The 25,343-nt window shown below is 42.5% G+C and overlaps 2 protein-coding genes across 2 annotated transcripts in view; one reads left to right on the top strand and one right to left on the bottom strand.

Moving 5' to 3' along the window:
* Positions 1–25,343, top strand: part of slc17a5 (solute carrier family 17 member 5) — a 583,343-nt gene that overhangs the window by 124,291 nt on the left and 433,709 nt on the right. The window lies entirely within an intron of this gene.
* Positions 1–25,343, bottom strand: part of kcnq5a (potassium voltage-gated channel, KQT-like subfamily, member 5a) — a gene marked incomplete at both ends in the record, with an annotated part of 134,675 nt that overhangs the window by 25,118 nt on the left and 84,214 nt on the right. The window contains 6 exons of the mRNA XM_084153340.1: positions 650–744; positions 4,368–4,463; positions 4,657–4,767; positions 7,172–7,297; positions 7,551–7,726; positions 22,966–23,092. Of these exons, the coding sequence (XP_084009466.1) occupies positions 650–744; positions 4,368–4,463; positions 4,657–4,767; positions 7,172–7,297; positions 7,551–7,726; positions 22,966–23,092 (731 nt within the window). The remainder of the gene's footprint in view (positions 1–649; positions 745–4,367; positions 4,464–4,656; positions 4,768–7,171; positions 7,298–7,550; positions 7,727–22,965; positions 23,093–25,343) is intronic.

The following is a 25,343-nucleotide window of genomic DNA, read 5'->3' on the forward strand; positions in this document are numbered from 1 at the left end:
GTAATTCAAAACTAGACATGGAACTATTTTCTGTGCCCAGTCGGGTGTGTGTGTGTGTGTGTATTTGTGATTGAAAAAGCAGATGTCTGTGTTTGTGCCCACACTGTGTAGACCTATAGAGTATGTGTGTGTATGTTTGCGTGAGAGGGAGAGAGTGAGCGAGCGATAAAGCAGGTCGTCCAGCGAATATTTCCAGGATCCTCTCATGTGCCCTTAAACACACCCTAAAGTCTTCAGAGAAAACATGGTGTCATTTCTGGACAACATAAGTTGGAAAATGTTAATGTTTGTACACTCTGTTTTACTTTCCATGTTTAAATGAATTAGTGAAAGAAAAGTATTTGTAAGTTGGTTCTTTGTGTGTGGGCGCCTGGAAATATTGGAATATTTGATGACTGTGAGCCTTAAAGTCCATATGAAATTACTGTAACCATACAAGTATTCAATTATAATAACAGCAAAATAAGTATAGAAAGTAATGTCAAAAGGAGTTGACGAGCTGATTAAACTCAAGTAGGGAGCAAGATCCACAAGAGACCAACCACTAAAAAAAGCAGAGCAGGAAATTGTGAAAGAAGCTAGAGGAAAACAGAGACCAAATAGGAAGAGAGCAGAGCAGAGCAGCAGCCATACTTGAGTTGTTACCTACTTTGCAGGACTGCAGGTATGCAGCGCCTTCAAATGAGGCTTCCAGGTAGCTATGGAAACCGAGTTCTCATCTGCAGCATAACTACGCCAGACACACTACATGCAGAGTCAACAAAAAACAAAAGAAAAACAAAGAGAGAGACAGAGAGAGGGGGGTGGGAGAACGGGGGGATAATACAAAATAAAATATAAAACAAGGCCAGAGGGAACGGAGGAGGGAGGAAGGGGGATGGGGGTTAAGAAATAAAGAAAAAAGAAAGAGAAATAAAACAAAAAGAGAGTGATTAGTAAAACCGGTGGTGTCAAGGCATCATGGGGCAGGGGGAGGGGGGATACATGCCTGAAGGGAGAGTGGGCGCCCTGGTAGTGCTGCCACGTGGCACTGAGGTAGGTACGGGCACCGTCGGTGGAGTAGAGACGCCAAGCAGCCTTGGGTACGAGGTGACACGCACAGAGAGACACACATAGACGGGAGCAATGGCAACATGGTGAGGAGATAGGGTACACGTAATCATACACACATAGATAGAGGTGCACAACACATACACAGACAGACATACACTGAGTGTACAAAACATTAAGAACACCCGCTCTTTTCATGACAGACTGACCAGGTGAATCCAGGTGAAAGCTATGATCCCTTATTGATGTCACTTGTTAAATCTAACTTCAATCAGTGTAGATGAACGGGAGGAGACAGGTTAAATAAGGATTTTTAAGCCTTGAGACAATTGAGACGTGGAATGTGTATGTGTGCCATTCAGAGGGGGAATGGGCAATACAAAATATTTAAGTGCCTTTGAACGCACCAGTCTGCAACGCTGCTGGGTTTTTCACGCTCAACTGTTTCCTGTGTGTATCGAGAATGGTCCACCATCCAAAGGACATCCAGCAAACTTGACAACTGTGGGAAGCATTGGAGTTAACATGGGCCAGCATCTCCGTGGAACGCTTTCAACACTTTGGTCCATGCTCTGACGAATTGAGGCTGTTTTGAGGGCAAAAGGGGGAAAGGTGTTCCTAATGTTTTGTAGACCCAGCGGTAACAAACAACAGAGATAAAACATTCCTGCCGACTGCAGATGTAAGTCCATCTGTCGAGAGAAAATATCTAGTCAGACGAAGAAGTGTTGAGTTCCTTATCAACTCAGCCATACTATACAGACAGGATGAATAGAGCAAATGGAGTTGCCTGTTTGCAGGCCTGAAAGCGGTGGAAAAAGGGAGCTAAATTGAATGCATGAATCAAACAAGTAGCCAAATCGTTTTTTTCTGCTTGATGTTAGAATCTCTAGAAAAACAAGATCTGTGTGTGTTTTGTGTTGGTTTTTGAGTTCATTGTGTATGTTGAGTTGATGGTGTATTGTAATAGTCCAGGTCTTGTCTGATAGGATGAGCTATGGCGTAGATGTAAATCCACACTGGACTCTAGTGGAAACAGCTCATAAATATCACCTCTGTATTTCCTTTGGACCTGAGAGAGGACAAAGAGTTAGGTATCGACTACACACACACACTTGCGTGCGCACACAAACACACGCACGAACACACAAACATACTGTACACACACGTGCATGTTTCCACACAAACACACATACACATACAGTTGAAGTCTGTAGTTTACATACACTTAGGTTGGAGTCATTAAAACTTGTTTTACAACCACTCCACACATTTCTTGTTAACAAACTATAGTTTGGCAAGTCGGTTAGGACATCTACTTTGTGCATGACACAAGTAATTTTTCCAACAATTGTTTACAGACAGATTATTTCACTTATAATTCACTGTATCACAATTCCAGTGGGTCAGAAGTTTACATACGTTCATCTGTACAAACAATAGTACGCAAGTATAAACACTGTGGGACCACGCAGCCGTCATACCGCTCAGGAAGGAGACGCGTTCTGTCTGCTAGAGATGAATGTACTTTGGTGCGAAAAGTGCAAATCAATCCCAGAACAACAGCAAAGGACCTTGTGAAGATGCTGAAGAAAACAGGTACAAAGTATCTATATCCACAGTAAAACGAGTCCGATATCAACATAACCTGAAAGGCCGCTCAGCAAGGAAGAAGCCACTGCTCCAAAACCGCCATAAAAAAGCCAGACTACGGTTTGCAACTGCACATGGGGACAAAGATCGTACTTTTTGGAGAAATGTCCTCTGGTCTGATGAAACAAAAATAGAACTGTTTGGCCATAATGACCATCGTTATGTTTGGAGGAAAAAGGGGGTACTTGCAAGCCGAAGAACACCATCCCAACCGTGAAGCATGGGGGTGGCAGCATCATGCTGTGGGGGTGCTTTGCTGCAGGAGGGACTGGTGCATTTCACAAAATTGATAGCATCATGAGGAAGGAAAATTATGTGGATATATTGAAGCAACATCTCAAGACATCAGTCAGAAAGTTAAAGCTTGGTCGCAAATGGGTCTTCCAAATGAACAATGACTACAAGCATACTTGCAAAGTTGTGGCAAAATGACTTAAGGACAACAAAGTCAAGGTATTGGAGTGGCCATCACAAAGCCCTGACCTCAATCCTATAGAACATTTGTGGGCAGAACTGAAAAAGCGTGTGCGAGGAAGGAGGCCTACAAACCTGACTCAGTTACGCCAGTTCTGTCAGGAGGAATGGGCCAGAATTCACCCAACTTATTGTGGGAAGCTTGTGGAAGGCTACCCGAAACGTTTGACCCAAGTTAAACAATTTAAAGGTAATGATTCCAAATACTAATTGAGTGTATGTAAACTTCTGACCCACTAGGAATGTGATGAAGTAAATAAAAGCTGAAATAAATCATTCTCTCTACTATTATTCTGACATTTCACATTCGTAAAATAAAGTGGTGATCCTAACTGACCTAAGACAGGGAATTTTTACTAGGATTAAATGTCAGGAATTGTGAAAAACTGAGTTTAAATGCATTTGGTTAAGGTGTATGTAAACTTCCGACTTCAACTGTATATAAACACACACACACTCTGATACAAACACACGCGGGCATGTTCACTTTCACACACACACACACACACACACACACACACACACACACACACACACACACACACACAGAACAGTTCAGTGGTGGCAGGTTGTCACGGAATCTGCCGAGGCTGCTCCTCCTCCTTGTTCGGGCAGGCTTCGGCGGTCGCCGTCCCCGGAGTACTAGCTGCCACCGTTAGATGTTTCCTGGTTTGATTGCTTTTGTCTGTATGTTACACCTGTGTCCGTTTGTGTCTGATTATGTGTCCTATAAGTTGCCTGTTTTTAGTTGGTTAGGTTGTGTGTTGTTATTTCGCCTGTCCGTTAGTGCTGCTTGTTTATCTATGTTTATTATTTACTATTTTACGCACAGTCTGCGTAATCGCTCGCCTCTGTTTATTGTTGAGGCCGTTCTTTGTATTGTGCTTTGGTTTGCACTAGTAAACTTTGTTGGACTAAGCTTCGGTGTCCTGCGCCTGACTCCCGCACCACATTAACCTCAGCTACTGTCACAGGTGGCACTTTAAATGGGGAGGACGGGATCATAGTAATGGCTGGAACGGAATTAATGGAATGGTATCAAACACATCAAACACCTGTTTTTTCATGTGTTTGATACCATTCCATTCACTCCATTCCATCCATCATTATCAGTCGTCCTCCCCTCACCAGCCTCCACTGGAACAGTTATAGCATGTCTGGTGATAGACTTGTGAGTGTGTGTTGTGTACCTGGATGAGGCTGGCTGCTGGGTTCCTCCTCTTCTCAAAGTGTTTTTGTCTGTGCTGCTCCTGTACCTTCAGGGCAAAGCCTGAGCCCAGGATACCCTGTACACACACACACACACACACACACACACACACACACACACACACACACACACACGATGGACTGAATCTGTGGGTCTTGACACTTCAAACTGTGTGTGTGTGTGTGTTTGTGTGTGTGTGTGTTCCTGTGTGTGTCTGTGTGTGTCTGTGTGTGTCTGTGTCTGTGTCTGTGTGGTTGTCTGTGTCTCACGGCAGGCAGGGCAAAGAAGGAGATCCCCATCAGAGCAAAGCCAGCTGAGATCAGACGACCCGTCCACGTCTGAGGAGTCTTGTCTCCGTAGCCGATGGTCGTCAGAGTAATCTGGACACACACATCATCATCACAGAGTTCAGAGGTCACAATACAATTGTTACACTGTAACCCCCACAGCCCCACAGACCACAATGACAGATGCACAGAAAAACTAAATTATCCACCATTACCCTAGGCCAGTGTTTCCCAAATGCCGTTTTGTAGTATTTGGGTAAATTCCATTTTCAATTCAGTCAATTCACTTCCTGAATAGAAAGATCCACCTTATAGAGCCCTCCAGGACCAAGATTGAATAACACTGCACTTTTGTGTGTTGTGTATTTCAGTGACCCCTTTCCCTCCCTGTCCCTGTCTCCCCTTGCACATCTAATAGCCCAGTCTGTAGCTTGTTTTTGGTCACAGCTCCAGGAATGGCTGAAGGATTGCAATATTTACCTGGAGCTAACCCTGCAGATAGCACTACTGGGTGATATGAAAAGTCATAGTCAATCGATCAATAATATAATAATAATTTTAGCAAAAATGTTTATTTTCAATTTACAGTCTGTAGAAACAATGAGAATAGAAGGGTTCAGAACTTTTGTGAAACATCACAGTTGAAAAATATATCCAATATGGATTGTGTTAAGAGATGGATGGGAGGTGTTGAATGGAGCTGAAGGATGGGACTAATAACAACTAACAACAACTAATAACAAAAAGATAACTAATGTAAAGCATACTGTGTCCATAATAAGTACATAGGTTATAGGTTGAGAGCTTTTGTGAAAGAGCACAGTTAGAAAGATATGACAAGCAAACCGGATGGACATCATGAAAATGATCGTAGAGGTTGAGGGTAGAGGAGTTTACTCCAATTAGGGAAGGGGTGGTGGGGTTGGAAAGTAATAAAGGGATAAAAAAAGGATATGTATATATATGTATGTATGTATATGTATATACATATATATATATATATATATATATATATATATATATATATATATATATATATATTTGCGAGACAAAAAAACATATGGGGGATTGGAAGTGATGCAGACAATTACATTGATGGAAGTTAAAATCTATCTGCAATATTAGAGCTGATCTACTACACCCCCACCAACAATGTAATTTCCAGACACTGGAAATTACATTCATCGATTGGGTAATTTTAGCCGGTCTGAAGCAGTGGGCATTCATTGTTTGTGTCGACATTGTATAAGGTCTGGTAAGTAATGCCTGGGAAAGGGAAAGGGAGGTGTTTGAAGACCAGCCAAGCATGCCCTTGTAGCTCTGTTATGCCACAATGTCATTAAAGGAGAAGTTAGCTTTTTTACAACCAAATTAGCATTTTTTATGTAAATGTTATGTTAAGAGTCCAGATTTTTTTGGGATACTTACCCCAACCAGCAATTAATTTCCTCATCCTCGTTGTGCAGTACGGGGGCTCTGAGAAAACATGAACGAATGCTTGAAAAACAACCAAATACGTCCTTTTAGAAACGGAAACGCTCTCAGTATAGTGATGCAGGTCTGTTGTTCACATGAAATTATGTCACTCCGAACTTTATCCGCAACGTTATTCCATTTCGTGAGACTCGAGCCGTTTCCCATATCCAGCTGTTCCATTCACTGTGTAGCCTGCTACTACAGGTAACTGCCAAAATAAAGGAAACACCAACATAAAGTATCTTAATAAGGCATTGAGCCACCAGAACAGCTTCAATGCTCCTTGGCATATATTCTACAAGTGTCTGAAACTTCCTGTGTGGAAGCACCTGCTTTCAATATACTTTGTATCCCTCACTTACTCAAGTGTTTCATTTATTTTGGCAACCTGTAGAACGGACAGACAGGTATCTCTCAAGTCACAACAAAATGGAATACAATGTTAAGGATAAAGTTCAGAATTACACAATTTCATTTGTACAACCTCTAAAGACCTGCATCACTATACTGAGAGCTTTTCCATTTCAAAAGGGACGTATTTGGGTGTTTTTGGAGCCTTTGTTCAGGTTTTTCAGAGACCCCATACTGCACAACGAGGATGGTGAAAGGAATCACTGGTTGGGGGTACGTTTCTCAAAAACAAGTGAAATCGCAAAAAGAAGTGTCTGGACCCTTCTATAATGTGCTATTTAAATGTTTTGTCTTAAGGTCATATTATAGACTGGTCAGCAAGTCCAGTAATGATAATAAAGCTACTCTTTCTCTTTCAGAGATGTGCTGGTTAGGTTGTTTTCTTGTATCTGCTGATTAAACTTCAGTCCTGTGAATATCAGTATGGGCTATGTAGAAACATCTTGATCAAACTACAAATTTGTGTGTGTATGTGAGGAGTGTGCATGTGTGTTTGTGTGGTGTATGCATGGGCCAGTGTGTGTGCATGTGTGTGCGTGTATGTGTGTGTGTGTGTGCGTGTGCGTGTGTGTGTATGTGTGTGTGTGTGTGTGTGTGTGTGTAGACTCACTGTGCCCCACCACAGAGCATCGGCATAGGTGGCAAAGTCTTTGTTGAACTCCTTCTCCACGAGGTAGACCAGGAATGAAGAGAAGATGAGCACCAGGAACCCAATGTACCAAGCTGTCACCAACTCCTATAGGAAATCAATGTATTACATGTGTAAACAAATACATCCAACCTCACTGTATTTGTTGTGTCAACCAGGTCCTAAACCCCTAAAGATCAAGTTGAGGTGACAGTGAAGAATCACTATTAAGAAACCTTGAGAGGAACCAGACACTAGAGGGGGAGCACATCCTGCTATTTTTTATAGAAGGACAGAGTACATAGGACTATCTAGGCCAGACTGTTGTCCACACTGAATTGGACTACAAACATGGTCGTACCTTACTGTGCGCGTAGACTACAGATCCCAGTAGTTTCCAGGTGCCCCCTCTGCGGTCCATGCGCACCATTCGCAGGATCTGCAGGAAGCGAAGGCTCCTCAATGCTGAGGTGGCAAAGATGTTACCTTGGCTACCCGCTGACACCACAGCAATGGAAGCTATGAGTACAATGATGTCTGGAAAGAGACAATGACAGATAAAGGGGAATGGGGAAAAGTAAACAAAATCAACTTCAGTATTTACGATCTTGTAAACTTCCATGAGAGGCTACTGATAATGTATTGCAGTGTGTATGAATGACACACGTGATACTATCACACAAGGGTGTAACTTTGTGTTGCAAATTGGGGGGGTCAGGGTCAATGGGTTCCGGGGTCAACACCCTTCTATGATTTAAAAAAAAAGAAATAGCTGTGAATTCAATATATCCCAACCACAACTGAAATAGCCTACCAATAATTTATGTATTACTTTAAACTGTTAGTCTAACTCTAACAGTTCAGAAAGTAACCACGTTTGGCAATTTGTTTGTAGAATGACTGTGAGAAAGTATGTTCTTGGGTTTGATTGAACGTTTGCTACGTTGCGTAACAGCTTGTACCGAACAACACATTTCCCCAAAACGTTCTTCATCGTTCTTGAACAGACTTTGAGATAGCCTACGTTTGCTCACTTTGGTGGGTGTGGCAGGATCTGGCTTGAAGTAGATGTCTTCACGGGTCCAACAGACAGGAAATTCCGAGATCCAACTCAGGACCCGAGCGGGTCCTACATTTTTAGTTTTGTCTCCGAGCTGGGTCGGGTCTGATATAATTGCCACGTCTCGGGTCTGATATAATTGGCACGGGTCTCGAGTATGTGCAATTGAAAATGTATTTACCGGCTGGACCCAATTGGACCCGTCCTCTGTTAATTTAATGTGTGAGGTGATGAGAACTGCTCGAGCTTGTTATCTGTGTCAGCTAATTGCAACTCAATAAAACGCATCGCTTATGTCCAGCTAAAACTGGTTCACATGCGCTTGCTTCTGAGGAGAGAGAGAGAGAGAAAGAGAGAGAGAGAGAGAGAGTGAGAGGAGCCTTGGTCTAGGCTACTATTGATTGGGAAGGAGGCCTTTTCATTGAAGTAAAACAAAAGTTAGACGAGAAAGAGTATAGTGCAAAGATGCCGACAATGGGACAATACTGCAGTGGACAAAGATGAGAAGAACGTTGGCATGGCTAAATGGACTGTGTGATGCAACTCGCTATCCGAGTTTGATGCAATTTTTGAATTTATCAGGTTTATTATCATTTGTTTTATCATTATTATTATTGTATATCATTATTATTATTGTAGGCTTATTTAAGAATCTAAACCAGTGCAAAAAGTGTTTTGTTTAATTTTGTTGAGACATTTACGTTGGCAAAAATAAGTTTGAAATGTCTTTTTAAATATTGTGCACCTTAAATGGGGCCTGTTATGAAATAAATATAATTAGCATATTGCTGCCATTTGTTGGGTAGGCACCTGCTTTTCTTGGAAATTGCTGCAATATAGGCCAAGTGTCACGCCCTGGCTCTGGGGACTCTTAAATGTTGAGCCAGGGTGTGTAGTTTCTGTGTTGTGTTTATTTCTATGGTGAATCTCTATTATGTGTAGATCTATGTTGGCCGGTTTGGTTCCCAATCAGAGGCAGCTGTAGCTCGTTGTCTCTGATTGGGGACCATACTTAGGCAGCCTTTTGGCACCAGTCAGTTGTGGGATCTTGTTCCGTAAAGGTATGTTGTGTGTATGCTACCTTGGACTTCACGTTTCGTTTGTCGTGTGTTCAGTACGTAAATAAATATGAATGCATATCACGCTGCGCCTTGGTCCTTCTCGTCCGTAAACGATCGTGACACCAAGCCTATTCAAAACACTTGTGAAGGTTTAAACCAGTTCTTTAAATATGTAACACGTGTTTTGTTTCACTATGCCATATTCTTTGGCCAAATTAAGTTCAAATTGTAATGTTGTGTTTGCCGCAATATAATAGAATTACCGGTAGGCCTATACCTACTCGCACTCAAACCGTGAAAAGGAAAAAACTAAGAGGACGAGATGCAAAACTTAATTTAATGCTGCAATATGATAACCTGTTCGTATTTTCCATAAAACAGTGACTTGACTTTTGTGAATGTTTGGTGTGCTATGGTTATTATTAGGCTTGGCTACTGCAGGCCTATGAAGGCAGTACGCACTGGCTCTGACAATTGAGGAAGAATGTTTTAGTTCTACCAAAGTTACTCCTTTAACCTATCAATAATTTACGAATTAGCCTCCTTCTGCACGATTATACAGTGCATTCGGAAAGTATTCAGACTCCTTCCCTTTTTCCACAATTTGTTACGTTACAGCCTTATTCTAAAATTGATTAAATTGTTTTTTTCCCCTCATCAATCTACACACAATACCCCTCAATGACAAAGCAAAAACAGGCTTTTAGAAATGTTTGCAAAAACAGAAATACCTTATTTACATAACTAATCAGACCCTTTGCTATGAGACTCGAAATTGAGCACAGGTGCATCCTGTTTCCATTGATCATCCTTGAGATGTTTCTACAACTTGATTGGAGTCCACCTGTGGTAAATTCAATTGATTGGACATGATTTGGAAAGGCACACACCTGTCTATATAAGGTCCCACAGTTGACAGTGCATGTCAGAGCAAAAACCAAGTCATGAGGTCAAAGGAATTGTCCGTAGAGCTCAGAGACAGGATTGTGTCGAGGCACAGATCTGGGAAGAGTACCAAAAAATTTCTGCAGCATTGAAGGTCCCCAAGAACACAGTCGCCTCCATCATTCTTAAATGGAAGAAAATTGGAGCCACCAAGACTCTTCCTAGAGCTGGCTGCCCGGCCAAACTGAGCAATCACGGAAGAAGGGCTTTGGTCAGGGAGGTGACCAAGAACCCGATTGTCACTCTGACAGAGCTCCAGATTTCCTCTGTGGAGATGGGAGAACCTTCCAGAAGGACTACCATCTCTCCAGCACTCCACCAATCAGGCCTTTACGGTAGAGTGGCCAGACGGAAGCTACTCCTCAAAAAAAGGAACATGACAGCCCGCTTGGAATTTGGCAAAAGGCACCTAAAGGACTCAGACCATGAGAAACAAGATTCTCTGGTCTGATGAAACTAAGATTGATCTCTTTGGCCTGAATGCCAAGCGTCACGTCTGGAGGAAACCTGGCACCATCCCTACGGTGAAGCATGGTGGTAGCAGCATCATGCTGTGGGGATGTTTTTCAGCGGCAGGGACTGGGAGACTAGTCAGGATCGAGGCAAAGATGAACGGAGCAAGGTACAGAGAGATCCTTGATGAAAACCTGCTCCAGAGCGCTCAGGACCTCAGACTGGGGCGAAGGTTCACTTTCCAACAGGACAACGACCCTAAGCACACAGCCAAGACAACGCAGGAGTGGCTTCAGGACAAGTCTCTGAATGTCCTTGAGTGGCCTAGCCAGAGCCCGGACTTTAACTCGATCGAACATCTCTGGAGAGACCTGAAAATAGCTGTGCAGCGAAGCTCCCCATCCAGCCTGACAGAGCTTGAGAGGAATGGGAGAAACTCCCCAAATACAGGTGTGCCAAGCTTGTAGCGTCATACCCAAGAAGAATCGAGGCTGTAATCGCTGCCAAAGGTGCTTCAACAAAGTACTGAGTAAAGGGTCTGAATACTTATGTAAATGTGATATTTAAGTTTGTAAGAATTGCTTTGTCATTAGGGGATATTGTGTGTAGATTGATGAGGAACAAAATGAATTTAATCTATTTTAGAATAAGGCTGTAATGTAACAAAATGTTGAAAAGTCAAGGTGTCTGAATGCTTTCCGAATGCACTGTATCTGTATAGCAGTTGAAGCCTACTGACAAGGATAAAGAAATGAATGTCGTGTCGGGAACATGGTTCTGAATATGCTACAATATGCTACATATATGCTACACATTATAAGAAATCCCGCTATGACCTCCGACGAACCATCAAACAGGCAAAGAGTCAATACAGGTCTAAGATTGAATCATACTACACTGGCTCTGACGCTCGTCGGATGTGGCAGGGCTTGAAAACTATTACAGACTACAAAGGGAAGCACAGCCGCGAGCTGCCCAGTGACACAAGCCTACCAGACGAGCTAAACCACTTCTATGCTCGCTTCGAGGCAAGCAACACTGAAGCATGCATGAGAGCACCAGCTGTTCCGGATGACTATGTGATCACGCTCTCCGTAGCCGATGTGAGTAAGACTTTTAAGCAGGTCAACATTCACAAGGCCGCAGGGCCAGACGGATTACCAGGACGTGTACTCCGAGCATGTGCTGACCAACTGGCAAGTGTCTTCACTGACATTTTCAACATGTCCCTGACTGAGTCTGTAATACCAACATGTTTCAAGCAGACCACCATAGTCCCCGTGCCCAAGAACTCTAAGATAACCTGCCTAAATGACTACCGACCCGTAGCACTGACGTCTGTAGCCATGAAGTGCTTTGAAAGACTGGTCATGGCTCACATCAACAGCATAATCCCAGAAACCCTAGACCCACTCCAATTTGCATACCGCCCCAACAGATCCACAGATGATGCAATCTCTATCGCACTCCACACTGCCCTTTCCCACCTGGACAAGAGGAACACCTACGTGAGAATGCTATTCATTGACTACAGCTCAGCATTCAACACCATAGTGCCCTCTAAGCTCATCACTAAGCTAAGGATCCTGGGACTAAACACCTCCCTCTGCAACTGGATCCTGGACTTCCTGACAGGCCGCCCCCAGGTGGTAAGGGTAGGTAACAACACATCTGCCACACTGATCCTCAACACGGGGGCCCCTCAGGGGTGCGTGCTCAGTCCCCTCCTGTACTCTCTGTTCACCCATGACTGCATGGCCAGGCACGACTCCAACACCATCATTAAGTTTGCCGACGACACAACAGTGGTAGGCCTGATCACCGACAACGATGAGACAGCCTATAGGGAGGAGGTCAGAGATCTGGCCGTGTGGTGCCAGGACAACAACCTCTCCCTCAACGTGACCAAGACAAAGGAGATGATTGTGGACTACAGGAAAAAAAAGAGGACTGAGCACGCCCCCATTCTCATCGACGGGGCTGTAGTGGAACAGGTTGAGAGCTTCAAGTTCCTTGGTGTCCACATCACCAACGAACTATCATGGTCCAAACACACCAAGACAGTCGTGAAGAGGGCACGACAAAGCCTATTCCCCCTCAGGAGACTAAAAAGATTTGGCATGGGTCCTCAGATCCTCAAAAAATTCTACAGCTGCACCATCGAGAGCATCCTGACTGGTTGCATCACCGCCTGGTATGGCAACTGCTTGGCCTCTGACCGCAAGGCACTACAGAGGGTAGTGCGTACGGCCCAGTACATCACTGGGGCAAAGCTCCCTGCCATTCAGGACCTCTATACCAGGCGGTGTCAGAGGAAGGCCCTCAAAATTGTCAAAGACTCCAGCCACCCTAGTCATAGACTGTTCTCTCTGCTACCGCACGGCAAGCGGTACCGGAGTGCCAAGTCTAGGTCCAAAAGACTTCTCAACAGCTTCTACCCCCAAGCCATAAGACTCCTGAACAGCTAATCATGGCTACCCGGACTATTTGCACTGCCCCCCCACCCCATCCTTTTTACGCTGCTGCTACTCTGTTAAGTATTTATGCATAGTCACTTTAACTCTACCCACATGTACATATTACCTCAACTACCTCAACTAGCCGGTGCCCCCGCACATTGACTCTGCAACGGTACCCCCCTGTATATATAGCCTCCCTACTGTCACTTTATTTTACTGTATATATAGCCTCCCTACTGTCACTTTATTTTACTTCTGCTCTTTTTCTCTCAACACTTTTTTTGTTGTTGTTTTATTCTTACTTTTTTTGTTTAAAATAAATGCACTGTTGGTTAAGGGCTGTAAGTAAGCATTTCACTGTAATGTCTGCACCTGTTGTATTCGGCGCATGTGACCAATAAAATTTGATTTGATTTGATTTGACATCGAAACAAAACAAGTCGTTTTTTGTAATTTGTTAAAGCCAGTTTTTAAGGACACGTAACTTTGGAACATTTGGTCAATTTCGCTAATTTGTTGATGGTGCTGGAAGTGTCCAGTCAGATGTTTCCTTCTCTCTCTCGTTCTACTCTCAAATCTGAAAGGGTCTCTCGGATCCGAACTGGCACGGGTCTGTTTGGGTCTATTTTTCCACCGGCCTTTTCGGAACGGGTCTGACTGTCCTCGGGTCCATTTGGAACAGCTCTGTTTTTTGCAGTGGTGGAAAAAGTACTCAATTGTCATACTTGAGTAAAAGTAAAGATACCTTAATAGAAAATTACTCAAGTAAAAGTGAAAGTCACCTAGTAAAATACTACTTGAGTAAAAGTCTAAAAGTATTTGGTTTTAAACATACTTAAGTATCAAAAGTAAATGTAATTGCTAAAATAAACTTAAGTATCAAAAGTAAAAGTAAAAGTATAAATCATTTCACGTTCCTTATATTAAGCAAACCAGATGGCACGATTTCCATTATTTTATTTTTTACGGATAGCCAGGGCATACTCCAACACTCAGGCATAATTTACAAATGAATAATTAGTGTTTAGTGAGTCCGCCAGATAAGAAGCAGTAGGGATGACCAGGGATGTTCTCTTGATGTGTATGAATTGGACCATATTCCTGTCCTTCTAAGCATTGGAAATGTAACCAGTACTTTTGGGTGTCAGGGAAAATGTATGGAGTAAAAAGTACATTATTTTCTTTAGGAATGTAGTGGAGTAAAAGTAAAAGTAGTCAAAAATATAAATAGTAAAGTAAAGTACAGATACCCCAAAAAACTACTTAAGTAGTACTTTAAAGTATTTTTACCCAAGTACTTTACACCACTGTTTTTGGGGACCCATTAAGACCTCTAGCTTGAAGAAATGAGTGACGTATTTGAAGGGCAGCGGTGCATTTTGAACCGACAACCCAGCACCATTTCCGTTTAACTGAATATTGCAACACGCTTTTTCATACTGTAGGTTTTCTCAGTTGAAATAAAATATAATGGTGATTTTGGAAATATTCTTATGGTGATTATTAGGTTGCATAAACATGATTAGCGCTTTCCCCCCACATTTTTTTCTAAACATGAATAGGTTGCTTCTGCTTGTCAGTCTGTGAGTCAGGCAGGCTGCCTCTGACTTGGGAGAGAAACAGGCTTGCTTGAGCCTACTGGGTTCAGAAAAACAGCCTTCTCTAATTATGTAGCCTACTAGAAACCAGTTGTTTCAAAGTTTATAATACTACCAAAGTTGTCTTTGAACTGACAAAATTTAGCCCAATATTACCATTAGCAATTATCACTTGTTTTTCCCGCTCGTCATTTAGCAATAGAAACCTTCTCCATTTGAAAAATATAATTGTATATATTTATTCATACTTATGAATTTACCATGTTAAATGTGAATGTACTTCTTTACTTCTTACAAGTTAGCTCACAGAACTAAGGGTTTTGTTAAGAAGAGAGAGGAGAGGGAGAGAAAGAGAGAAGCTATTGCTCCATTCTCCTTACAAGCCTTGCGCATTTTTCTTCCCCTTCACAAAACACGCCTCTGAGGACCGGGCCAAACCAAGCATAATTATCGGCGGGGGGATCTAATCATAAAATTAGGAATTGATTAGTACTGTGTAGTGTACAGCCACATAAAGCCAGTAGCTACGGTGGGAAAATTATTTCCAATACATCAAATTCATCATAGTATATTATCGGGAGGGTCAAATTGACTGTTGGTGCACAACACCGGAGAGAGGAGAGAGGGCCAGAGGCCTCAACTGTGTTGATCTGGAGCGCTAAGACTGGTTAAGAGAATAGACACGTGTACTGGAGGAGTCATCACAGGGATCTAATGTACCTAGTAAAAGGGTTCACACAAACCCACATACTTAGTGCCATCACAGCGAGGGTCCTGAAGCATATATAAACCACTAGTGCTCCTACAGTACGCCACAGTAATGTTGTGTTTCGCTCAAAGTCACATCAATCACATTTCAGAAAACACATTTCAAACTAACCTTGGCTGGTTTTAGTCTTCTCTATTGAGAGAAGACATAGATTGTGATCTAGGTTTTTGGAAACTGTGTTTATCCTTTCTTTTATGAGAACTCAAAGCCAGCTTCTGTTCTCCCTGCTTGTGTATTTAAGTACATTATCTTTCAATCAGAAATCAGCCTTGTTGTAGATCTCTTGGTGGAGTGATAGGACCTTTGCAGTGCAGCACACATACAAAAACATACAGATACATATACACATACACATACCCATACAGAAATATACAGTGCCTTCGGAAAGTATTCAGACCCCTTGACTTTAAGTTTCAGCCTTATTCTAAAATGTATTACATTCATTTTTTACCTCATCAATCTACACACAATCCCCTATAATGACAAAACGAAAACAGGTTTGAAGACATTTTTACACATTTCTTAAAAAAACAAAAACAGAAATACCTTATTTACATAAGTATTCAAATCAAATCAAATCAGATTTTATTTGTCACATGCACCGAATACAACAGACCTTACAGTGAAATGCCAAAAAAAAGAATACAAAAAAAAATCACTAAGAAATACTATATAAAATAATACGAAATAAAAGTTACAAATAATTAAAGAGCAGCAGTAAAAATAACAATAGCGAGGCGATATACAGGGGGTACCGGTACCGAGTCAATGTGCGGGGGCACCGGTTAGTCGAGGTAATTGAGGTAATATGTACATGTAGGTAGAGTTATTAAAGTGACTATGCATAGATAATAAAGAGTAGCAGCAGCATAAGAGGGGGGGGGGGGGCAATGCAAATAGTCTGGGTAGCCATTTGATTAGATGTTCAGGAGACTGATGGCTTGGGGGTAGAAGCTGTTTAGAAGCCTCTTGGACCTAGACTTGGCGCTCCGTTACAGCTTGCCGTGCGGTAACAGAGAGAACAATCTGACTAGGGTGGCTGGAGTCTTTGACAATTTTTAGGGCCTTCCTATGACACCGCCTGGTATAGAGGTCCTGGATGGCAGGAAGCTTGGCCGTACGCACTACCCTCTGTAGTGTCTTGCGGTCGGAGGCCGAGCAGTTGCCATACCAGGCAGTGATGCAACCAGTCAGGATGCTCTCAATGGTGCAGCTGTAGAACCTTTTGAGGATCTGAGGACCCATGCCAAATCTTTTCAGTCTCCTTAGGGGGAATAGGTTTTGTCGTGCCCTCTTCACGACTGTCTTGGTGTGCTTGGACCATGTTAGTTTGTTGGTGATGTGGACACCAAGGAACTTGAAGCTCTCAACCTGCTCCACTACAGCCCTGTCAATGAGAATGGGGGCTCGGTCCTCTTCTTTTTTCTGTAGTCCACAATCATCTCCTTTGTCTTGATCACGTTGAGGGAGAGGTTGTTGTCCTGGCACCACACGGCCAGGTCTCTGACTTCCTCACTATAGGCTGTCTCGTCGTTGTCGGTTATCAGGCCTATCACTGTTGTGTCATCGGCTAACTTAATGATGGTGTTGGAGTCGTGCATGGCCATGCAGTCATGAGTGAACAGGGAGTACAGGAGGGGACTGAGCACGCACCCCTGAGGGGCCCCTGTGTTGAGGATCAGCGTGGCAGATGTGTTGTTACCTACCCTTACCACCTGGGGGCGGCCCGTCAGGAAGTCCAGGATCCAGTTGCAGAGGGAGGTGTTTAGTCCCAGGGTCCTTTTCTTAGTGATGAGCTTTGAGGGCACTATGGTGTTGAACGTTGAGCTGTAGTCAATGAATAGCATTCTCACATAGGTGTTCCTTTTGTCCAGGTGTGAAAGGGCAGTGTGGAGCACAATAGAGATTGCATCATCTGTGGATCTGTTGGGGCGGTATGCATATTGGAGTGGGTCTAGGGTTTCTGGGATAATGGTGTCGATGTGAGCCATGACCAGCCTTTCAGAGCACTTCATGGCTACAGACGTGAGCGCTACGGGTCGGTAGTCATTTAGGCAGGTTACCTTAGTGTTCTTGGGCACAGGGACTATGGTAGTCTGCTTGAAACATGTTGGTATTACAGACTCAGGGAGAGGTTGAAAATGTCAGTGAAGACACTTTCCAGTTGGTCAGCGCATGCTCGGAGTACACGTCTTGGTAATCCATCTGGCCCTGCGGCATTGTGAATGTTGACCTGTTTTAAGGTCTTACTCACATCAGCTACGGAGAGCGTGATCACACAGTCGTCCGGAACAGCTGATGCTCTCATGCATGTTTCAGTGTTACTTGCCTTGAAGCGAGCATAGAAGTAATTTAGCTCGCCTGGTAGGCTCGTGTCACTGGGCAGCTCGCGGCTGTGCTTCCCTTTGTAGTCTGTAATAGTTTGCAAGCCCTGCCACATCCAACGAGCGTTGGAGCCGGTGTAGTACGATTCGATCTTAGTCCTGTATTGACGCTTTGCCTGTATGATGGTTCATCGGAGGGCATAGCGGGATTTCTTATAAGCTTCCGGGTTAGAGTCCCGCTCCTTGAAAGCGGCTGCACTACCCTTTAGCTCAGTGCGGATGTTGCCTGTAATCCATGGCTTCTGGTTGGGGTATGTACGTACAGTCACTGTGGGGACGACGTCATCAATGCACTTATTTGATGAAGCCAGTGACTGATGTGGTGTACTCCTCAATGCCATCGGAAGAATCCCGGAACATGTTCCAGTCTGTGCTAGCAAAACAGTCCTGTAGCTTAGCATCTGCTTCATCTGACCACTTTTTTATTGACCAAGTCACTGGTGCTTCCTGCTTCAGTTTCTGCTTGTAAGCAGAAATCAGGAGGATAGAATTATGGTCAGATTTGCCAAATGGAGGGCGAGGGAGAGCTTTGTACGCATCTCTGTGTGTGGAGTAAAGGTGGTCTAGAGTTTCTTTCCCTCTGGTTGCACATTTAACATGCTGGTAGAAATGAGGTAAAACTGATTTAAGTTTCCCTGCATTAAAGTCACCTGCCAGTAGGAACGTCGCCTCTGGATGAGCTTTTCCTGTTTGCTTATGGCCGTATACAGTTCATTGAGTGCGGTCTTAGTGCCAGCATCGGTTTATGGTGGTAAATAGACAGCTACGAAGAATATAGATGAAAACTCTCTTGGTAGATAGTGTGGTCTACAGCTTATCATGAGATACTCTACCTCAGGCGAGCAAAACCTCGAGACTTCCTTAGATATCGTGCACCAGCTGTTCTTTATAAATATACATAGACCGCCACCCCTTGTCTTACCAGAGGCTGCTGTTCTATCCTGCCGATACAGTGTATAACCCACCAGCTGTATGTAATTCATGTCTTCGTTCAGCCACAACTCGGTGAAACATAAGATATTATCGTTTTTAATGTCCCGTTGGTAGGATATTCGTGCCTGTAGTTCGTCCACTTTATTATAAAGCGATTGTAAATTGGCCAATAGTATCGATGGCAAAGGCAGATTAGCCACTTGTCGCCGGCTCCTTACCAAGCACCCCGATCTCCTTCTGCGATATCTCCTTTTCTTTCTACTGTGAATGATGGGGATGAGGGCCCTGTCGGGTGTCTGGAGCAAATCCGTCTCGTCCGACTCATTAAATAAAAATTATTCATCCAGTTCAAGGTGAGTAATCGCTGTTCTGATGTCCAGAAGCTCATTTCGGTCATAAGAGACGGTAGCAGTAACATTATGTACAAAATAAGTTACAAACAATGTGAAAAAACACACAAAATAGCACGGTTGGTTAAGAGTCCATGAAACGACAGCCATCCCCTTCAGCGCCATCTTTCGCTATAACACTCGAAATTGATCTCAGGTGCATCCTGTTTCCATTGATCATCCTTGAGATGCTTCTACAACTTGATCAAAATCAAATCAAATGTTATTTGTCATACTGTGAATACCGTGAAATGCTTACTTACAGGCCCTTAACCAACAATGCAGTTCAGGAAATAGAGTTAAGAAAATATTTACTAAATAAACAAAAGTAAAAAATTAAATAAAAAGTAACACAATACAATAACAATAACGAGGCTATATACAGGGGGTACCGGTTGGAGTCAATTGATTAGATATGATTTGGAAAGGCACACACCTGTCTATATAAGGTCCCACAGTTGACAGTGTATGTCAGAGCACAAACCAAGCCATGAGGTCGAAATAATTGTCCGTAGAGCTCCGAGACAGGATTGTGTCGAGGCACAGATCTGGGGAAGGGTACCAATACATTTCTGCAGCATTGAAGGTCCCCAAGAACACAGTCGCCTCCATCATTCTTAAGTGGAAGAAGTTTGGAACCACCAAGGCTCTTCCTAGAGGTGGCCGCCCGGCCAAACTGAGCAATCGTGGAAGAAGGGCTTTGGTCAGGGAGGTGACCAAGAACCCGATTGTTACTCTGACAGAGCTCCAGATTTCCTCTGTGGAGATGGGAGAACCTTCCAGAAGGACAACCATCTCTGCAGCACTCCACCAATCAGGCCTTTATGGTAGAATGACCAGATGGAAGCCACTCCTCAGTAAAAAGCACATGACAGCCCGCTTGGAGTTTGCCAAAAGTCACCTAAAGGACTCAGACCATGAGAAACAAGATTATCTGGTCTGATGAAACCAAGATTGAACTATTTGGCCTGAATGCTAAACATCACGTCTGGAGGAAACCTGGCACCGTCCCTAAGGTGAAGCATGGTGGTAGCAGCATCATGCTGTGGGGATGTTTTTCAGCGGCAGGGACTGGGAGACTAGTCAGAATCGAGGGAAAGATGAACGGAGCAAAGTACAGAGAGATCCTTGATGAAAACCTGAATGGGAGAAACTCCCCAAATACAGGTGTGCCAAGATTGTAGCGGCATACTCAAGAAGTCTCAAGGCTGTAATCGCTGCCAAAAGTTATTCAACAAAGTACTGAGGAAAGGGTCTGAATACTTATGCAAATGTAATGTTTCAGTTGTTCATTAAAGTTTTTTTTTTGCAAAGATTTATTAAAATCTATTTTTGCTTTGTCATTATGGGGTATTGTGTGTAGATTGATGAGGATTTGTATTTATTTCATAAATTTTAGAATAAGGCTGTAACGTAACAAAAAGTGGAAAAAGTAAATGGGTCTGAATACTTTCCGAATGCACTGTATATATACACATTTCACTAGATTTAGCGTCACGTAAAATGTATTTCAAATGCATGTATACACATATTATTATATATATATTATATAATACATTTTCATCTTTGTTCAATGCATGTAATTCCTGACAATATTCCAGAAATGCCCGGCTATGACATCTAGTCTACAGGGTGGCCAAAGTGGATCCTAATTTGGCTTCTTAAATTACTCTTTAGGTATTTATTGATCAATGGTGATAATTTTTGTGGCCACCAAGCCAAAACTTTGTCAGTGATATAATTGAAATTGTGATGGTGAGTAAAAAAATAACTTTTGATTTCACCTAATTCACCCCCAAAAATTAATTGTTAAAACATTTCTAGCCTGTCTATGTATGAGTAACAGGGTTGACGTGTTACCCTCAACCCACTCAGTTTTTCACCAAGAAACACCAGAACATGGCCAAAAAGAGTAGAACCAGCTCACCTGCTTTTACACTATGATTTGACTATTAGATGTTCAATGTTTCACCATATTAAAACTAAAGTTAAGTTCAGGTAACAGGGTTGACCTTAAAATGAGGGAAAGACGTAAATGAATCACTAATCACATGAGAAAAAAAAAAGATAACTTTATCAAAGCAACGAAATAACTAGGGCTTCACAATGATGGTGAAAAGTTGGAGTATTTTTGGGGGTTAGTGAGTTAAATCTTCCTAGAAATCACAGAGGGTGCACAGAGGGACATGTCAAAATGCAGAATTTTGGCACTTTAGCAAGTCTTTATTCATATTGAAAATCATATTTATTGAATTCTCCATGTGGTCTATATTATAGGGCACTTCATTTTATATAACAGGCTTTTAAAATTGAATATTGGTGCGTAATTTCTACTTAACATATCAAAGGGACACAAAAGGCACTCATTTCGTGGAACCACCCAGTACGCGTTAAGTTCTGCCCGTTGGACATTGGTTGCAATGCACTTGTCAAGTTCGTTTGTTTATTTGTCATATGCACATGAAAGACATGGAGTTACATGACCAACAATGTATCATGTTTGTAGTCATTTAAATACATATAAATGTATGTTAGTGCTTTTGGTAAGCTTTTGGTATGTGTCAAGTACATAAAAAATGTAGCAGTGGCAGCGGTGGCAGCCTATTAGAAGACTTGGAGGTGTGGCTTGTTGGGGGTGTGGTTTTGTCATAGTGCTTTTTGTCATGCCAGTTAATGTGTTATGTTGTGTTCTGTGATTAAAGGTTAAGCTTGTACACGGCCAGTTCTGCAGTTTTAATAAGACTGGCATAAGTGCATGTGATACCAAAGAGCCTACTAGACAGTCACCATTTTGTTACAATATAATTTGGCAAATTTTTATATTTGCTATATTTTTTAATTGTAAAATATATTTCCTACAAATACATTTAAATGCATATTGGAGTATATTTTAAATATATATACTAAAATACATACTTTAATGTATTTCAGAATGTGTTTTGAAATACATTAAATACATTTTCTGATGCATTTAACATATATTGTGATATACATTTTACATACATATACTGTATACAGGTAACTGCAAAAATAATGGAAAAACTTAAATGAGGGATACAAAGTATATTGAGAGCATGTGCTGCTACACAGGTGTGGTTCCTGAGTTAACGTCCCATCATGCTTAGGGTCATGTATGAAAATCCATTATTTTGGCCATTATTTTGGCTACCATGGCTATGCCCCCATAGGATGACAATGCCCCCATCCACAGGGTACGAGTGGTCACTGAATGGTTTGATGAGCATGAAAACGATGTAAACCATATGCCTTGGCCGTCTCAGTCACCAGATCTCAAACTAATTGAACACTTATGGGAGATTCTGGTGTAGCACCTGAGAAAGCGTTTTCCACCACCATCAACAGAACACCAAATGATGGAATTTCTTGTAAAAAAATTGTGTCTCATTCCTCCAATAGACTTCCAGACAATTGTAGAATCTATGCCAAGGTGCATTGAAGCTGGTCTGGCTCGTGGTGGCCCAAAGCCCTATTAAGACACTTTATGTTGGTGTTTCCTTTATTCTGGCGGTTACCTGTATATTTGAAATACATTCCATAATATATGTTGGAATATATATATATTTAAAAAATTCCGGTATGGGCGCACACACACACACACACACACACACACACACACACACACACACACACACACACACACACACACAGACACACACGCACGCACACACACACACAAACACACACACACAGACACACACAGTTACCTATAACACAGAAGGGTTTCCTGGCAAAGCGGAGGCGTCCCTGCCAGCCCCTGTAGCGACTGCAACAACCTGCGCTCCATATCCTGATGATGTACTCCAGCCCAAACACCACGATCATCACAAACTCCTACAAGACACACACACACAGTCACAGCCCATTATTGTCAGTCAAGAGGCGAGGGAGGACAGTTCAGTATGCTGCAACATGGTTTATTCATACCAGACAGTTTTAGTACAAAAGCAAATTATTAATAATGATCACCAATAATCAACATAGCATCTTGTGTTGTTAAGCTTGATAAGCTATAGCTGCAGTAAATTAAATGTCTCCATTATTAATGCGTTTTAATTTGTGTGGTGCTGCAAAATAACAAGAGAGCAGTCAGGAAGATTAGTATGCAGTGTTGAGTCTGCATTGTTTCACTGCAGCACACACGTACAGTTCACACACACAAACACACACGTACACATACATTATGTTCATCACATACACATACTCTTTTGACTCATCACATACGCTGCTGTTACTGTTTATCTATCCTGTTGCCTAGTCACTTTATCCCCAGCTATGTACAGTCGTGGTCAAAAGTTTTGAGAATGACACAAATACTAATTTTCACAAAGTCTGCTGCCTCAGTTTTGATGATGGCAATTTGCATATACTCCAGAATGTCATGAAGAGTGATCAGATGAATTGCAATTAATTGCAAAGTCCCTCTTTTCCATGAAAATGAACTTAATCCCCAAAAAAACATTTCCACTGCATTTCAGCCTTGCCACAAAAGGACCAGCTGCCATCATGTCAGTGATTCTCTCGTTAACACAGGTGAAAGTGTTGACGAGGACAAGGCTGGAGCTCACTCTGTCATGCTGATTGAGTTAGAATAACAGACTGGAAGCTTTAAAAGGAGGGTGGTGCTTGAAAGCATTGTTCTTCCTTTGTTAACCATGGTTACCTGCAAGGAAACACGTGCCATCATCATTGCTTTGTACAAAAAGGGCTTCACAGGCAAGGATATTGCTGCTAGTAAGATTGCACCTAAATCAACCATTTATCGGATCATCAAGAACTTCAAGGAGAGAGGTTCAATTGTTGTGAAGTAGGCATCAGGGCGCCCAAGAAAGTCCAGCAAGCACCAGGACCGTCTCCTAAAGTTGATTCAGCTGCGGGATCGGGGCACCACCAGTGCAGAGCTTGCTCAGGAATGGCAGCAGGCAGGTGTGAGTGCATCTGCATGCACAGTGAGGCAAAGACTTTTGGAGGATGGCCTGGTGTCAAGAAGGGCAGCAAAGAAGCCACTTCTCTCCAGGAAAAACATCAGGGACAGGCTGATATTCTGAAAAAGGTACAGGGATTGGACTGCTGAGGACTGGGGTAAAGTCATTTTCTCTGATGAATCCCCTTTCCGATTGTTTGGGGAATCCGGAAAACACCTTGTCCGGAGAAGACAAGGTGAGCACTACCATCAGTCCTGTGTCATGCCAACAGTAAAGCATCCTGAGACCATTCATGTGTGGGGTTGCTTCTCAGCCAAGTGAGTGGGCTCACTCACAATTTTGCCTAAGAACACAGCCATGAATAAAGAATGAACCAACACATCCTCCGAGAGCAACTTCTCCCAACCATCGAAGAACAGTTTGGTAACGACCAATGCCTTTTCCAGCATGATGGAGCACCTTGCCATAAGGCAAAAGTGATAACTAAGTGGCTTGGGGAACAAAACATAGAAATTTTGGGTCCATGGCCAGGAAACTCCCCAGACCTTAATCCCATTGAGAACTTGTGGTCGATCCTCAAGAGGCGGGTGGACAAACAAAAACCCACAAATTCTGACAAACTCCAAGCATTGATTATGCAAGAATGGGCTGCCATCAGTCAGGATGTGGCCCAGAAGTTAATTGACAGCATGCCAGGGCGGCTTGCAGAGGTCTTGAAAAAGAAGGGTCAACACTGCAAATATTGACTCTTTGCATAAACTTAATGTAATTGTCAATAAAAGCCTTTGACAGTTATGGAATGCTTGTAATAATACTTCAGTATACCATAGTAACATCTGACAAAAATATCTCATAAAACTGAAGCAGCGAACTTTGTGAAGACCAATACTTGTGTCATTCTCAAAACTTTTGACCATGACTGTACATATCTACCTCAATTACCTTGTACCCCTGCACATCAATTCAGTACTGGTACCCCGTGTACATAGCCAAGTTATCATTACTCATAGTGTATTTATTCCTTGTGTTATTATTTTAAATTTTTGAAATTATTGATATATTTTTTCTCTCTGCATTGTTTCACTTCAACACACACATGTACAGTTCACACACGCAAACACACACGTGCACACACACACTCACACACACACACATGCACA

This window comes from Coregonus lavaretus (assembly GCF_964263955.1).
Source record: "Coregonus lavaretus genome assembly, chromosome: 36".
Lineage (NCBI taxonomy): Eukaryota > Metazoa > Chordata > Actinopteri > Salmoniformes > Salmonidae > Coregonus > Coregonus lavaretus.